The sequence below is a fragment of the Balaenoptera borealis genome (assembly GCF_965194805.1).
Source record: "Balaenoptera borealis genome assembly, chromosome: 12".
NCBI lineage: Eukaryota > Metazoa > Chordata > Mammalia > Artiodactyla > Balaenopteridae > Balaenoptera > Balaenoptera borealis.
Window position 1 is genome coordinate 69,160,425 of NC_138869.1, and position 15,680 is coordinate 69,176,104.

Genomic DNA, 15,680 nt, shown 5'->3' on the forward strand with positions numbered 1-15,680 from the left:
AGATGGCAGGTGGGAAGACATTTGGGGGCAGTGGCCTCCCTGAAACGACATGGGCAGCTGCCCTGTCTGTTCCCAGCATGGCCTACGGGCTCCAAGAGGATCACCCACCACCAGTCACCGGCACCAAAATAATGACTGAAATGCAGTTCCTGGTGCATAAGGAGCTCAGAGTTAGAGAGAACATCAAGTCACAAGTGCTCCTGAGAGCAGATACCAGGTGCCAGCCTCGGTTAGCAGACCCCTTCCTGGTGAAGGAATTTTATTTATTTATTAAGGAAATTTTCAAACATCTGTAGCAGGAGAGTAGTATCAAGAATTCGCAGATGCCCAAGCGCAGCTCAAGAACCATCAACTCAGGGCTACTCTGGTTTCAGCTCCACACCCTTTCTGCCCACTGGAATCCTCTGGCTTTCTGGAATACTGGAATACTGGGGCTGGTTTTATAAGGAAAGAACTGGAAGAACAGGAAGCTCGTCTCCCCCAAACCTAACCTGGAAGAGGAAGACTCCAGAAGTGCAAGCAAGGGCAGCCAACAAGGGGGGAGTCTTGGGCAGGAAGTACCTGGGGCAGACTCTGAAGTTAGGGAGGCCCCAGGGGTACGTGCTCCCAGAATGGGGCTCCTGGTCCTGCCGATGGAGCACAGGATCCTGGCTGGGGCAGCCAAGCCCCGTTTCCTGCTCCAACTCCATCTCTCTTTGTTTTCTTTCCCTCCTCTTTTTGGCTTTTTTCCCTCTAATTATGGGCTTTATAAAAAAAAAAAAAAAAGGCAAATTACGGTGACATGCTTTAATTATCTGCCGAGCAATGGCGGGCTGAATTACACAGGCAGGGCCTTGGCCGTTACCTAAAAATAAAGCAAGAAGCCTCATTAGATGCTAATTGCTGCTTTAGCCAACTGAAGTGAGATTTTGGCACCGTGTACCACTCAGTGCCGGGGTGTCTGCAGGGAAGCCGAAGCCCTGGGAAGCTCAGAGTGCCAGGGCCAAGGCCTGTGGGGCAGTGGGGCAGGGCAGGGCAGGCACAGGGGTAGAGAGGGGCTCTCGTGCCAGGGAGAGCCCCTCAGTCTCCCCTCAGTGTTCAGTGGCTGGATGGAAACCCCAGGCTGGGGGGAGGGAGCAGCGTCAAAAAAAGTGAGAGCATCAAAAACAAGGGTCCATGGTCTGACCTCTGGCCGGGGAGGGGTCCCACAGCCTCCTAAAAGCTCAGCCTCCTCCTGCGGGCTCCCAAGGACCCCTCCCTGGGCCTGGAGGCTGAAGTGGTGCAGGGGACCTGGTGTGGTGCTAACAGGCTCCCTGGCCCCCTTGCCTCCGCCTCTAGGGCCCAAGGAGACAGGATGGGAGAAACTGACCATAGGACACTGGAACTCAGAACCAGCCCATCTGAGCTGGAAGGTATCCAAGCTTAGATACTGCTTCCGAAGCTGAGTGCCCAGGATCCTGGGAGTTCCACAGAGGTGTCCCGTGTGCCAGCCAGCCTGGGAGCTCAGTGGGCTCCTGCTCAGGGCAGGTAGTAGCCTGGTCCTGGTTTTGAGCCTCAAAAAGCTCTTGAATGGCATTCTTCTCTACTGGCTGCAGAAACCCCAAGGTCTGATACCACACCTGGCTCGTTCACCGCTGCATACCCGGGGCCTGGCTCATAGTAGGTACTTAATATCTGTTGAATGAATAAGGAAAGGGGTCTTATCAGATTTGTCTAGATTTTTCCAGGACTCTCTTGGTTTTAGCACTGAAAGTCCTGCATCCCAGGAACTCCCCCAGGCCCCAGGAACCCTAGGCCTGAACTCCACCCTCCCCCTGCCCTCCCACAAACATATTTCAATCTCACACATTGGCCTTTTAACACACAGTCTTAGGCAGTGGTTCTCAAACTTGGTTTTGCACAGAAGTGACCTGCAGGGCGCATAAAATGGGCTTAAGGACCCACCCCCAGAGCTTCCAGTTCAGCCCACCTGGGGTGGGGGTGGGGAGGAAGCCCATAATTTGATTTTCTAACAAGTTCCCAGGGATGCTGATGCTGATTTAAGGTTCTGTTGTTGGAACGTTGATTCACCTGGCCCACTGGGCTGCCCCCGATCTCCTGAGGAGCTTGTAAAGCACACTTGTGCCAACCCACCCACAGGGCCTCAGATCGTCCTTCTGGGGAGGGCCCAGCATCTGCATAGTCTAAAAGTTCTGGTGAGGTTAGAATCTCCACTAGCCTAATCCTTTCATCCTGCCCTGAGGAGAGCAGCCATGGGGTGTGCCCCTGACCTCACCCCTGGGCCTCTCACTCGGAGGCTGAGGCCCCAGGGGAGGGGTGAGCGCAGAGCCTGTGGAGACCCCATCACCCCTCTTGCAGAGCAAAGGTTTCTGGGGGCCGCCGGCTTGGTCCAGGGAGCCAGAGACAGTGCAAACCCCCCATCTCATTGAAATAGAAAATCCTGAAGATACAAATATCTGTCCACCTTTCTTGGGTGTCCCATGAGCCTGGTGAATTAATAATATGGGATGGAGAGCAAAGATGAGCAGCCAACTAGCCCAGGAAGGTCTTCCCCACCATGTGCATCAGGGCAGGCCCCACCTGGGCCCACCTGTGGAATCCCAGCCCTGGCCTCATGGGCCTGGATGTCTTCCGTCCCACACTGCTGCTGCAGGCCTGACTTCCACAAGTCCTGCTGGGGACTGGTGCCTCCTCTCCAGCTCTGGACCACAGAGCCTGCACACCTCTCCTCTGTGCCAGACCCAGTGGCTCAGCATTCACACCCCACCCGAGTCTTCCCCACTTAACTCACTCGTTCCCATAATTATGTTTCTTTGGGACCATCAGCATTTCTAGGCTGTTTGGCTCCCTGAGGGCTCTCTCCCCCATCCAACTGGTGGCCTCCTGAGGGCAGCGCCTGGATGCCCCGCCTCCCACCTGCCCCTTCTCAGAGCCCCAGGCAGGCTGGTCTCGGCCAAGCCTCAGGGATGCCCGATGGGCCTAAGCCCCACCGAGAGCCCACCCTGGCCTGGCCCTCGGCCTCCTCCTCCCCCTAGGAGGCCTTGAAGGGAGGGGAGCAGATGGGGCAGCACCCGCCTTGGAAGGAAGGTGATTCTCCCTAGAACCTAAAAGGGGGCTCCACAGATGTGGGGGACCTGGGAAAGTCCTGGGCTGAGCATCAAACCCTTGAGTTCCAGGCCAGACCCTCAGTCTAGGCCAGACCCTCAGTCTAGACTTGGGCCCCAGCATGGCGATCACTGTAGAGGGACATGGACCAGAGAGCGAACAAGGTGCCCAGGCTGGGGGTGCTATCAGAGAGCTGGCCCCACTCCCCTTCTACATGCAGCTCCTCCCCACCCCACCCCCACATATACTGCCCTGGAAGCTTCTGGAGGACGCTCTTGGACTGACACCCTAGTTTTGCCTGATTATCCTGGGGCACTGGGTAGAATCTATGCCGGGTGGCAGTCTCAGGGACCATTCTTCGAAAGCAAGATGATCAGTGTGAGACCTCCTTCCCCGCCCCTTCCCTTACACACATATTTACTGAGCATACAGTAGGCACTGCACACACACGCAGTCTCACACAGACCCTCGGGGAGAACGGACTCCCAAGTGCAGCCCGCCCCCCAGGAGTAGATGGGCTGACAGAGGGGCACTAACACGTGGCATGACTGAATGCCCCAGCCTCACCTCTCACACACGCCCACACCTAGTCCCCTCCTGCCCCACCGGGTCCCTCCAAGCCCCGCCCCCCGTCAGGTAGTGGAGGAGGTGGAAGGGGGTACAGGCCTGGGGGTGCGGCAGGAAGGGGCGGCACAGGCAGCCCGGGCTCTAGCTGCTGCCTGTGGGCTCATTGTGTTACTGGCTCTATAATTTACCCCTGGCAGGGCCCAGCCCCTGAGCGGCTCGCGCTCCCTATCTCCCCATCTGCCACGGAAGCCAGCTGCTGTGAACGCACTCTCACACTTGCCCAGGACAGGCATCCTCACGACATGGGTGTGATGTGGACTCACACCCACGTGCGCCTAAACAGACAGACAGACACTCCCACAAGACAAACAAGCTTGAATATGGAAGTGCAGGAGCACCCCCACACACAGATAAAACAGACACGCACAGGAATGGGGGAAAACACACACACACACACCTGTGCCGTGCACCTGGCCCACCTGGCCACGCACCACACACTCATCACCAAGACAGTCACATGTCAGCCCAGCACCTGTGACCTGAAGACAGGACAGGCAGGAGGGGAGGGCTGTGGATGCTGGGAGCCCGGGAAGGCGATTTCTCAAGAGCAGAGTTTCCTGGCTGGAAGGGGAGGAGCAGCTCAAGTTATGGGATGGGGGGGTGGGGCTCAGGCATGAGGGATGTGGGCCAGAGGAGAGGCAGGGCAGAAATGGTACCCTCCTTAGGGGCTGCAGGACGGAGGACAGGGACAGAACAGCCCCCTTACTTAGGGGAGTACCAGGGGCTGATTTCTGGAACCTCCCACAGTGTCCTGGCCCCTCCCTGCCCAAGGACTCTCCAAGACCCCACCCGATGCCAGCCCAGGGAGCAGCCTCCACTGCCCCCAAGCCCTATGTCCCTATCAGCCATTTCCTCCTTCCCTCTAACTCCAGGCTCTCCAGCTTCAGGCTGGGCCAGGGGTCCCACCGCAGGACCCTCAGTGGATGTGAAGCCAGGGTGCAAAACCATGTGTTTACTTTTATTAGAAATGTTCTTGGTATAAAAACAATCATGCGCTACACATTGTCATCAATAACCATCACCAAACACCCAGGCACTGAACTCCGTGTCATCAGCAGGAGGGGCAGGCGGGCAGGACACATGGCAGACGGGCGGGGGCAGGCGGGCAAGCTGCGGGCCATGGGGACACACACAGAGGCCACCAGGAGGACGCAGCACTTTGCAAGACACTCGAGATTTGTTTTAGTTTTGGCTTTTTTGTGTTTTGATTTTTTTTTTTTTCCTTTTTTCTCTTTTGCGACATGTAAGATTTGGTGAATTAGGAAAAGATGGCAGGGAGAGAGAGCAAAGGTTGGATGTAAATGAAGGTGAGGAGGCGGCTGAGGACAGGAAACAAAAATGCGCAAGAGGAGAGACCTGGGTGGAGCACAAGAGAAAAGACAGGAGAAAGCTGGAGACGGCAGAGAAAAGGCAGAGACAGAAAGAAAGAAGATACAGAAAAAGCAGACAGACACAGAGAGAACAGGCGATACAAAGAGAGAAGAGAAAATAAGGACAGGGATGGAGACAGACTGAGAAGGTCACCAATAGGACAGAGAGAGACGAGGGAGAGAGAAAACCAGCGTGGGGGCCCTCCTGTGGTTTGGGGCTGGGAGGGGCTTTGGTCCAGGACACAGGGTCTTGGGGTGGCCTGAAGCTTCCCCGGCCCCTCATCCTCCTCCTGTCACCAGCCCGGCTTGCCCAGGCAACCCAGCAGTGACCGCTGGGGGCTGTGCTATCTTCAGCACCAAGCCACGTCCGTGGGTGCCCACGGGCAGGTAGGACATCAGCTGGGCCCCCCTGGGGTGGGGGGCCTGGCCCGACGCACCATCCACAAGGGTCTGTTCTCCTCCTCCTGTGCAGCTCCGGTGGCCTAGCTAGATTGCATGGTTGGTGTAGGCGACGTAGGTCTGTTTGGTGGCCAGCGCTGGAACGAGAGAGATAGGGGGAGGAGGAGTCAGGGGCTGTCTTCTTCCAACGCCCCTTCCGCAGGGGTGTGGCCCTGCCCACGGCATCAAGTCCGGACCCCTGAAGTGAGCATCCCCCAGCCCGGGGCAGGGTCCCACCCCGCCCCTCGCACCGCTTCCCCCAGACTCATCCCACCCACACCCACACCTGGGCTGCTGGCCGGGAGGGCCCTTCCCTCTTCACTTTGTCCCTCTAGGAGCACTGCCTCCCGACCCCAACCCTCTGTGAGTGTCACACCCCACACGGAGTCCCTGCCACCTCCTGGCTCCACCACACTTTAAGAGAATCGTTTTTATTTGTGATATACTGTCTTCAAGTATAATCAAGGGGGAGTTTTTCAGAAGTTCAACACACACTCTGGAAGAGCACGTGTGAAGAATATACGTAGATGGCAGCCTAGCGGAAGTGAGTGGAAAATGGGGACAGAGGAGATAAATAATGGAACCAGAGAGGGGTCTTGCGAGGCTAGAAACTGAGGCGTATGACTGATTCGGCCCTCTCCGCATGCCCAAGGGAAACGGAAGTCCTCCAGGGCCCCTCAGGCCTCGGTGCAGCCACGCTTTCCATTTCTGGGTGTCCTGACTCGCCTCAGCCTTGAGCCCCTCTTATCTGCACCCAACACTCTGGCCCCTGCTCACCCCCACTGGGACCAGCGTTGCCTCTCTGGGTGTCTCCTCTCCCCGCCACAGCCAGGTGACAACGTCAGCTCCCCTGGACAGCACGAGTGCCCCCACCTCCACCCCGCCGGGGTTCACGCCTCACGGCAGCCTCGCAAGGAGGCCAGATAAGCAGCACCCCCATTTGACAAATGAGGAGCTGAGGCCAGAGGGGTGAGGAGCCCAGCCAGGTCCTGGTTTCTGTCCTGTCCTGCCAGGGTTCAGGGTCTCCCTCTGTGGCCTGGGAACAGCTCAGTGAGAGTAATTGAGGCTGGTCTGCTGGCGCTGAGAGAGAAGACTAGATGGGGGAAAGCCCTGGTGCCCTTGGTCATAAAACTGCCTTGACTCCGTGAGGATCCTGACAGCTCAGAAAAGAGGGTACATCTGCCAGGCGCAGCCAGGGGTGTCTGCCTGGAGAAGGTGACATGGAGGGGAGCAGTGTGGTGGGCTGCACGCTGACCACCCCCAACCCTCTCTCCCCATTTTTCACTGCCAAGTTAAGGACCACATTTCCCAGACTCCCTTGCAGCCCCAAGTGGCCCTGTGTGACTACATTCCTGCTAATGACAAGTGTCAAGGGCTTCCATGTGACAAGTGTGCAGCTTCCATGTCATCTGATTAAAATAGACTGCTTCCCCTGTACTTCCTCTCTTTTCCCTTCCAGGGCCAGAACAGACATTTGAGGTCAACCAGCCTCGGCCATGAGGATGAGGACAACCCTCTCGGAGCTGATGAAATGACAAAATGGAAGGAACCCGGGTCCCTGCACCTGCCCATCCCCCATGCACTACGATATCAGAGAAAAACAAACATCTGTCTGATTTGAGCCACTCTGTCCTGGGGCCTCTTTGTCACAGCAGCGTAACTAGAAGCCCACTCATACAGGCAGGACTACTGTGTCACCCTCTCAGGGGTTCCCCCGAGTGTGGGAAGAAGCAAAGTTGCCGGGGTGGGGTGAGCAGAGGGGACACCATGGGACCAGTGCGGAGGCATGAGGGTCAGAGTGCAGCTGAGCTAAAGGAAGAACTCTCTCCTGGCCTGAGCTGAGAGCGAAGTGGGTCACTTTGTGCGGTAGGTGAGCTGAAATGTTCCCTGTCAGCAGAAATATTCAAGCAGAAGATGAACAATCACTGGGCAGGGAAGTTTCATGTTTTAGGTGCTACTGGAAGGAAATGGTGCCCACGACACACAAGACAATTAAGAACACAGCACAGCGCCTTACAGTTTGTGAAGAATGCCCACCTTCATTTCTAAAATGGCCCAGGTCCCTCCAGGATGCTGGAGGACCAAGAGGGGAGAAGAAGCACAGACCGGGCATCATTAAGGAGGGGCCTGGGCTGGGAGGCACCAGGGGAAGAGAGCTGAGCGACAGGAGGCTGGGACCTGGGGGTGGCACAAGGTGCTGAAAAGGAGGTGGAAGGTGGGAGGCCAGCGCAGATCAGCCTCTGGAGACCAGGGCCTCAGCCTCCCTCTGTGACTTCAAGCAGCTCCTCCCCTGCCCTGCGAGGCTGTGGTCTCCCTGCCAGTAGCAGGAGAGGAGTAGCCCTTTTTGCCTAGACTTCTTTTCCTGTGGGGCTTTGGCCACCCCCACCTCTCCACCCCACTCTCTCCCCCACCACCAGAAAAAGAGCCGGCAGCTGGCTCTGTGAATCACGAGCCCGCAGGCCAAAGCTGGTGAGAATCAATTCCCCAGGGCTCCATCACCCCTTGGGTGAACTGATAATTATTGAGTTTCTAAACCTGTAAACCTGTCAGCAGCTCCTGGCTCAGAGGTGAAGGAAAACCTCAGCAGCAGCAGCAGCAGCAAAATCTCCACTGACTGCAGGGAAACAGGAGCCTGAGGGTGGCCGTAGCAGCACCGAGAGCAGTAGGGACGAGAGAAAGTGGCGGGGAGGTGAGGGACAGCTGGGTCCCTCTTCTCCCTGAAACACCAGAGCTGCCTCCTCTAGAAAACCCAATCTGTAGGTTTCAGAACCTAGAAGCACATTCGGCCCTCAGCTATAAGCTAGGAGCCCCAGAGTCCTTCAGCAGAGCCTCAGTCTGACCGTCTGGAAAATGGGAGCAATGATTGTGCCCGGGGCCCCCAGGAGCTGTGAGGCTCAAAAGGAAGAGTTCTGGCCAAGAGTCAGGACACTTGAGGTCCAGCCCTGCCCTCACTGGTGTAGGGGATCTCAGCACCTGCCACGCATCCTTTCTAACAAACTGAACCTCTCGGAGCCTCAACTCCCTCATGTTAGATGGGATGATCATAAACCCTTAGCTGCTTTCAGCCACGGCATGGATAGAAATACTCTCCAAACCCTGCAAAATGGTAGGCGAAGGGGCAGGGCTGAATAACCACAGTGATGAGGACAGGATGGGGACAGCGACACTCCAGGGGCAGCCTCAGCATGGGGGGGAGGGGGGAGGGTGTGGGCAGAGGGCCCCCATCCATCCCTCGCCGACGACAGGCCCTGGCTGCTGGCTTTCAGTCCCCACCACCTCAGATAACAATTAGCTGGGCAGCGGCAGGCAGAGCTGTCATCCCCCATTTGTCGGCCCCATGTTTCCTTGCCTAATCTGCCTGCAATCGCGTCCCTGAATTATTTATTCTGTTGTTTGTTTAAAGATACGTGGCCTGCCAGTGACAGAGTGAAAAATGTCTCTGCTCCACGGGAGTGACACCTCCCCACTCCTCCCGCTCACACCCCCTCCATCTGGCTGTTCCCAGAATTAATCACCCAGCTCCTGCCCAGTGCCTCCACGGCCCCTGTTGTCACCAAGCTGAGACGGTGGGGGCAAGGGGCACTGGCCTCTGGTCCTCAGTGCAGGGGGCCATGGGGAGGGGCAGCTCTCACCCTTCCCTCACAGGAAGCAGGGGCTGGGAAGGCTGGGTCTCCCCTCGCCATGCCTGCACACCCCTCCTTGTCCCCTGTCCCCAGGTGACCAGCCGGAGCAGAGGCAGAGGCAACAGTGTCAATGAGGTGACATCAGCGCTCTGTGACAGCCCTGTTCCTGTGGTCCCCTCTGGCCTGTCACAGCACCATGAGGGCCGCCCTCTGGGATCAGGGTGCTATCTCCTGTTAGATACCCATGGTCTCCAGAGGGCTGATGCCCCACTCAGTCTCAAGAGCCCTGGAGCAGAGTAGGGCCTGGAGGGATGGGACCCAGCAAGGGCGAGTGTCCGTGGGAAGGAGGAAAACTAAGTCAGGAGCCTGGGGCAGGGAGTGGCGAGGGGTCCGTGCTTAGGATAGGAGGGCCTGGTTAGGGGCGGCAGTGGGGGTTTCTGCACATCTGCGTCGACAAGAAAGGCCAAAGGTGGGGAGGCCCACAAAGACACTGCCCCTTCCCATCGCAAGTAGAGGGCCCACCTGGCATCTGAAGGGAATATCCCAGGCTGTAGGTACAGGGAAGCTGGTGCTCTGGGAGAAAGAGCAGGACTGGAGAGAACCAGATGTCATCTGGTGGAGGGTGTGGCCAACAGAGTCATCAGGGGTGTCCATCAAAAGGGGGGGTGGTGCTGGAAGCCAGGTACACTGCTCAGCAGAGAGAGAGAGGGAGGCCATATGAAGTCAGGGTCAAGGGAAAGACACTGGGTGGGGCCAGCCAGTCACCACCTTGCTATGTGACTTCAGGAGAGTCACTCACCCTCTCTGGGCCTCAGCTGGGGATCCAGCCCAATCCGGGCCTCACAGGACTGCTGTGAAGATCACTCACAGGGGAGAGAGCTCTGGGAAGTGAAAAATCCTGTTTGGATGTGGGAAGCTACTTTCCTCCTTTCCATGGCTGATATTCCTTCTACACGTGGGAATGATGTTGAGAATGGAAGATGCTTCACCCAGAGCCCCAGCGTGGGGAGCCTGTAAGAGGGGCTGTCCCAGTCCCAACACACCTGCGAGGGGAGGTCTCCTGTTTCTCCTGATCTCTTGGTGGGTGACAAAGGGGCTCCTCTCTGGAGCCTACGCTCACCAATGTCCCTCCTGCTGCCACCAACAATGTCCACTTCTGGCCTTTCTCCCAGTACTAGAGGGAGAAAGCAGAGTGCTAACCCCAGGTGCCACCAGGATCTGAAACTCTCCTGGGGAGAGGGGCTCTCCTCCTCCTCCCCCACCAACGGAAGCCCCCCAAGACTCTCAGAGAGCAGGGAGGCAGGAGGAGCTGCCATGTTAACCATTTGGACACTTATAGGGTGTCCAGGGAGGGAGTCAGGTGTGCAGTGGGGCAGGGGTGACCACAGCAACCCCTCAACCCTGTCCGCCCGGGAGCAACCAGAAGCGAGGCCCCTGGAGGCCCAGCCCACAGGCCGGAGGCCTCGGTCTCTGCTCAGAGGCAGCGGGGATACCACGTGCTGCTGTGTGGCCTGGGTGAGTCCCTTGCCTTTCTGAGCCTCCCTTTCCTCACCTGTAGCAGCAAGTAACTAAAAATCACTGCTTTCAAGGTGGCTGTGAAAATGAAAACTGGTTCCTGGCAGGTGTGGCCCACAGTTGGGGTTCAAGAAATGGTCACCACTGTTACTGGTCCCCCAAGGCCTAACCTGTCCCTCACATGCCCTGCCCCTCTCTCCTCTCTGTCCCTTCTCGTCACACCGAGGGCCAGCTCCAGGGGGCACAGGGAAGTAGGCAAAGATGGTGGCCCTGCTCCCTCCTGTACACATCCCTCAACCACTGAGGGACCAAGTCCTGCCCAGGCTTTGGGTCTGCCCCTCAGATGCTAAGGGTCCCACATCCTCCCCCAACCCTCTCAAAGCACAACCCTCTACAGTTGAGGTCTCCTTGGACACCTCCCTGAGAACTACGGCTCTGCGGGCCCTCCTCCCCGCCCCAGCCCTCACTTACCCATCCCAGGGCCCGTATCCTGAGTCCCCATCTCTCAGGGCCCTGCCAGGGGGCGGCTGGGCAAAGCCAAGCCGAGGGATTTCAACTGTTCTGGCACCAGGGCCACAGCTCCCAGGTTACCAAAGGGCCCCAGAGCAGTGGCCCTCCAGACAATCCCTTCCCCAGGGAGACTGAAAGGGCACAGGCCCAGATGTGGACTCCAGGGCAGAGGAATCCCGAAGTCTCAGGTCACTCTGCCTGAACCGAGGCCCCCCCAACACCCCCCCACCCCACCCCGCCCCACCCCGCCTCTCCCTAGGTAGGCAGGGATCCCTGGAAAGGAGAGGCTAGAGCGGAGCAGGGGGCGTGTGGAGCGGGACCTGGACAGACCACATTACCTGGTCAGAGTCGGGTAGAGGGGGCTAAGCTAGAGCCTCAAGCCTCTCTTCTGGGTGGGGTCGGCTCACCTGCGGCCTCAGGGCTCTCCCAGTGCCCTCATTGGACCAGACTTGGGGGGGGGGGGCTGACCTTCTCCAGGAAGGGGGCGGGGCCTGGGCGGGCCCAGAGGGAGAGGGGCGGGGCCAGGCACTCACCTGGAGCTTCCAGGTTCTCGCAGAGCTCGGACTTGGCCTCGCCGTTGGGCCGGAGGCTGCCCTTCTGCGTGAACTTGTTGGACATGGTGGCGGCGGTGACGACGGCTTTGAGGCTGCGCTTGCGCTTGGGCACGTTCTGCTCCGGGTGGAAGAGGATGACGTAGACCTTGGGCATGTAGAGCATCCCCAGGGATACCGAGGCGCTCAGACTCACCGAGACCGTCAGCGTCGTCGTCTGAATGTACAGCTGGGGGCAGGCCGGGGGCGGTGTCAGGGCGGGCTCCGCCCCGGCCTCTCGGGGGCCGTGTCTGAAGCCCACGCCCTAGACAGACACAGTGGGGGACAAACCCAGGGGCTGCCCTGTGTCCCGCTGGCTTCGGGCAGAAGGGAGTTGTGGTATAGAGCTGGGACTTTAGACCAGAATCCCTGGATTCAGCCGGGCTCACCACTGTCACTGTGTGATCTGGGGCAAGTCACATCCTTGGGCCTCAGTTTCCTCGGGTATAATATGGGCATGATAATTATAGCCCTTTCCTCGTAGGGCTGTTGTGAGTTTGAAATGACTTAATAAATGGCAAAAACATGTAAAATAATATTTGGCACATGGTCAGTGCACAAAAGTGTTCACCACTGTTATGTGCTATTTGGTAGAGGCCCCTAGGGAGGGGCCCTCAGGGGACAGCTGACCCTCCTTGGGGGCAGCGCCCCCTGCACAGGGCTGGGAGTGAGATGAACATCTGTCGGTGCCTTGTAGTAACTCCCAGTGGCCATGGCACAGCCCCTCAACCGCGCCCCCCATTCAGTGACTGTCCCCCCACATGCCACCCTGTGCAGAGCAGGCTGCTGGCACAGGAGCCGTGGCCTGATCATGATCCACTGATGGCAGCCCAGTCAAAGCTCATTTCACGCTCACTCACCAGCACTAACGGTGACAGATGTTTAGCAAAATGAAAGTCCATTAATCTGGGTGTCGGGTAATCCATTCTTCAATAGTGGGGCCTTCCAGGCAGGGCCCGACAATTCCCACCACCCCCGCCTGGGATCCCCTCCCCACCTCCTCCCTCCCTCCGGGTCCTCCAGGCCTCAGCTGCCCCTCTGGCCCCCTCAGCCAGGGTGGGGCCAGGGGAAGCCCAGGCTGTGGCCCCCAGGTCTGGGTATGGGAAAGCAGGAAATGCTCTGCGCCCAGATCTGCCGTTTCCGGGCCTGGGCCCCTCCCCTGGGGCCTGGCTAATGTACCACCTCCTCCAGGAAGCTCTCCCTGAATCTCAGCTCTAGCCAATCCCCCATGATAGCCTTCACTCCTTGTACCCAGCCCAGCAGTGGGGGACCGAGGTCTGGACTTGCCTCCTGAGGTCACAGGAGCCCTGAGCTCATCTGGAAGTCTCCCGAAAGGAGGGGCCAGGTCCTCCCATTCTCACATTCCTCCCCATCTCTCGCCCCTCTCGTAAATACCTCATGACCTGGATCTGAAGGCCTTCATCCCAGCCACCCTTCCCCGGGTCTCCTTTGGGAGAGGGGCTGGAGAAGCTCTAGGGCCCGAGAGGAGAGAGGTGTGTGACCCTGAGGAAGTCTCATCCCCTCTCCGGCCCTCAGTTTTCTCAACAGTGCAATGGGATAATAGCACCTACCTCACCCAAACCATGAGGCTACCCAAGTGCAGACTGTGAGGCCACATGAAACTTACAGGGCACCAGAGGTGGGTGGGGGGGAAGGAGGCTGGGAGTGTAGAGAGGCTGTTTCATTTGCCACCATTCAGAAAATGTCACAGGCCTGGGGAAATGAGAGCTTGTTCCGTAGTGAGCACACAACCCTCTGTCCTCACACGCAACCCACACTCTCACCGACAGGCACAGTGCTGCCGCCCAGCATGTGGACCGGGAGAGGTCATGACAAGCCAGTAGGAGGGTGCTGGCCACCTCTCCCACCCCCTGGATGGCACTCGGGGCCAGGGCGGAAGGAGTGAAGGGGGACAGTCTCCAGAATATCATAACAGACCCTTGGAGAAGACAGTGGAAATCTGGGCTAAGCAAGAACGGGCTTGTTACCTGGGTCTTCACTATTGACTGGGGGTCCCGTGGGGACAAGGTGTGTCTCCCTCATTAGACTGGGGGTTTCCTGAGGGCAGGGGTGTCTCTCCTTTTGCACTGGGAGTTCTTGGGTATAAGGGTGTATTTCCAGGGCAGATATCCATCTTAGGTCTTTTGCCCCCAACTTGTTGATGGGAAGGAGGTATAGTTGGGCCAATATGGGGATGGTGGGACAGGGGTCAAGTACCCTCTCTGGGCACAGTGAGGCCTGCAGTGGACACAGCCCTGTATGGGGGTCAGGGGGCTGGGTTCCAGATTCCACTCTGCCCTGACCCACTGAGGGATGCTGAGCCCCTTCCACTAATACAGGCAGAGTTCGCTCCATGGGCATGCACACTCGGTTTAACACCTTGCGGCCGCCACCTTGAATCCTGAACAATTTTTGAACAAGGGGCCCTCGTTTTCATTTTGCTCCTGTCCCTGAAAACTATGGAGCCAGCCCCGAGCACAGGCCTCGGTGTTCTGTTCTAATCTGCTTTTCGGCCTAGGAGCATTTCTGCACACAAAATACAAGGAGGGGTGTAAAGAGATCAAACTTGGACAAAGCTGCCCCCGTCTGCTGGGGCCCCTCCCCGCCAGCATGGGCCCTGGGGGCTCCTCTAGCCATGCCCAGGCTGGGGGCGGCTGGCCCTGTGCACAGAAGTGGGGCTGTGCACCCCCAGCCCCTCTCCTTGCCCCAGGGTCTGGAGTTCTCACCCCACCACTGGCTTCAGCATTGTTCTGGGGCCCCCCGGGGTGAAGGTGCATGTCATCACCAGGAGGTGGTAGCGTGTTAACCTTGTCAGAGAAGCAGCGGTCCTCTGGAACCTCTAGCCTGCAGGGATGGGGCCCAGGCACGGATGCAGGTCTCAAACGGATGCAGAGTAAGAGGCGGCTTCCAGGATGTGATTTTACCTTCTCTCTTCTTCCAGGATGTGATTTCACCTTCTCTCCCATCCACCCATCCTCCAGCCTGAACTGCCACCCCTCCTGCTCCCCTCTTTGACTTTGGTCAGGCCCTTGCTACACTCCGTCCTCTGCAAGGAATCCTGCCTTAGCCTCACGAGTCACTGCTCCCCAGAGTGAAGGAGGTTGTCAGAGCTGGGTTTGATGGGGGAGGACAGAGGTCACCTGGGGTGGGGCCAAAGGCAAAGAAAGGAGCTGCTGTGGAGGTGGACAATGCAGTTCCTGTCTTGTGCTCGGTCCGGTGGGGGGCACAGAGGAGTCCGCCTGCTTCGTGTTTCTGCCCAGGCTGACTCTGGTGGGTCCTGAGATCCTCAGTCTAACAAACCAGACAAATGACCTTCCCCACAACCTGGCCAGCCTCTGAGGCCACGGCCCGCCCCAGCCTGGCTGAGCAGTAACCCCAACCGGTGGAGAGATGATGCCCCAGTCAGCTCAGGGTAATGGCACGCGGCTACGCAGGTGAGCCCTGGAAATCCAGGCCAACATGGGAGATCCGGTCGCCTGCTCACCAGAGCAACAGGGACAGCTTCACTCGGCGCCACCTGCAGCCTGGGGGACAGGCGGGGTTGCAAGTATGCGTGCGCACACACCAGGGCACGCACAGATGCTCACAAATCCACATTCATGTACCCATGCAACCCTGCATTCACACACACACACCTGAACTCACAGCCGCACACTCCTACCTGACTCAGATACACCTGGGTTCTCACACACACACACCCCTTCATGTACCTGGGTACACACACGTGTGCACACACAGAGATGCACTCAACACACCTGCACACATACTTGAACACAGACATACACCTGTGCACACACACACCTACACTCAAACATCTGCACATACACTGCTGAGCATGCACACTTAATCTGCACACCCAAATACACCCTAGCAGCCATGAACCCTCAGTGCACACACCTGTCCATCCCCACTCAATCTGCACA

At 58.1% G+C, this 15,680-nt stretch overlaps 1 protein-coding gene across 9 annotated transcripts in view; it reads right to left on the reverse strand.

Annotated features, from left to right (window-relative positions):
- Window positions 1-4,648: 4,648 nt before the first annotated feature.
- Window positions 4,649-15,680, reverse strand: part of GRM4 (glutamate metabotropic receptor 4) — a 112,457-nt gene continuing 101,425 nt past the window's right edge. For 4 of the 9 annotated variants that reach the window (XM_082345060.1, XM_082345056.1, XM_082345061.1 and 1 more), the window contains 3 exons: window positions 11,701-11,947; window positions 10,186-10,316; window positions 4,649-5,617 (listed from right to left, as the gene is read on the reverse strand). In XM_082345060.1, coding sequence (XP_082201186.1) covers window positions 5,564-5,617; window positions 10,186-10,316; window positions 11,701-11,947 — 432 coding nt within the window. In that variant the 3' untranslated portion in view covers window positions 4,649-5,563. Of the gene's footprint in view, window positions 5,618-9,664; window positions 9,830-9,941; window positions 10,024-10,185; window positions 10,317-11,700; window positions 11,948-15,680 lie in introns of all 9 variants that reach the window. The other 5 variants (XR_014232191.1, XM_082345057.1, XR_014232190.1 and 2 more) reach the window with 5 other exon arrangements.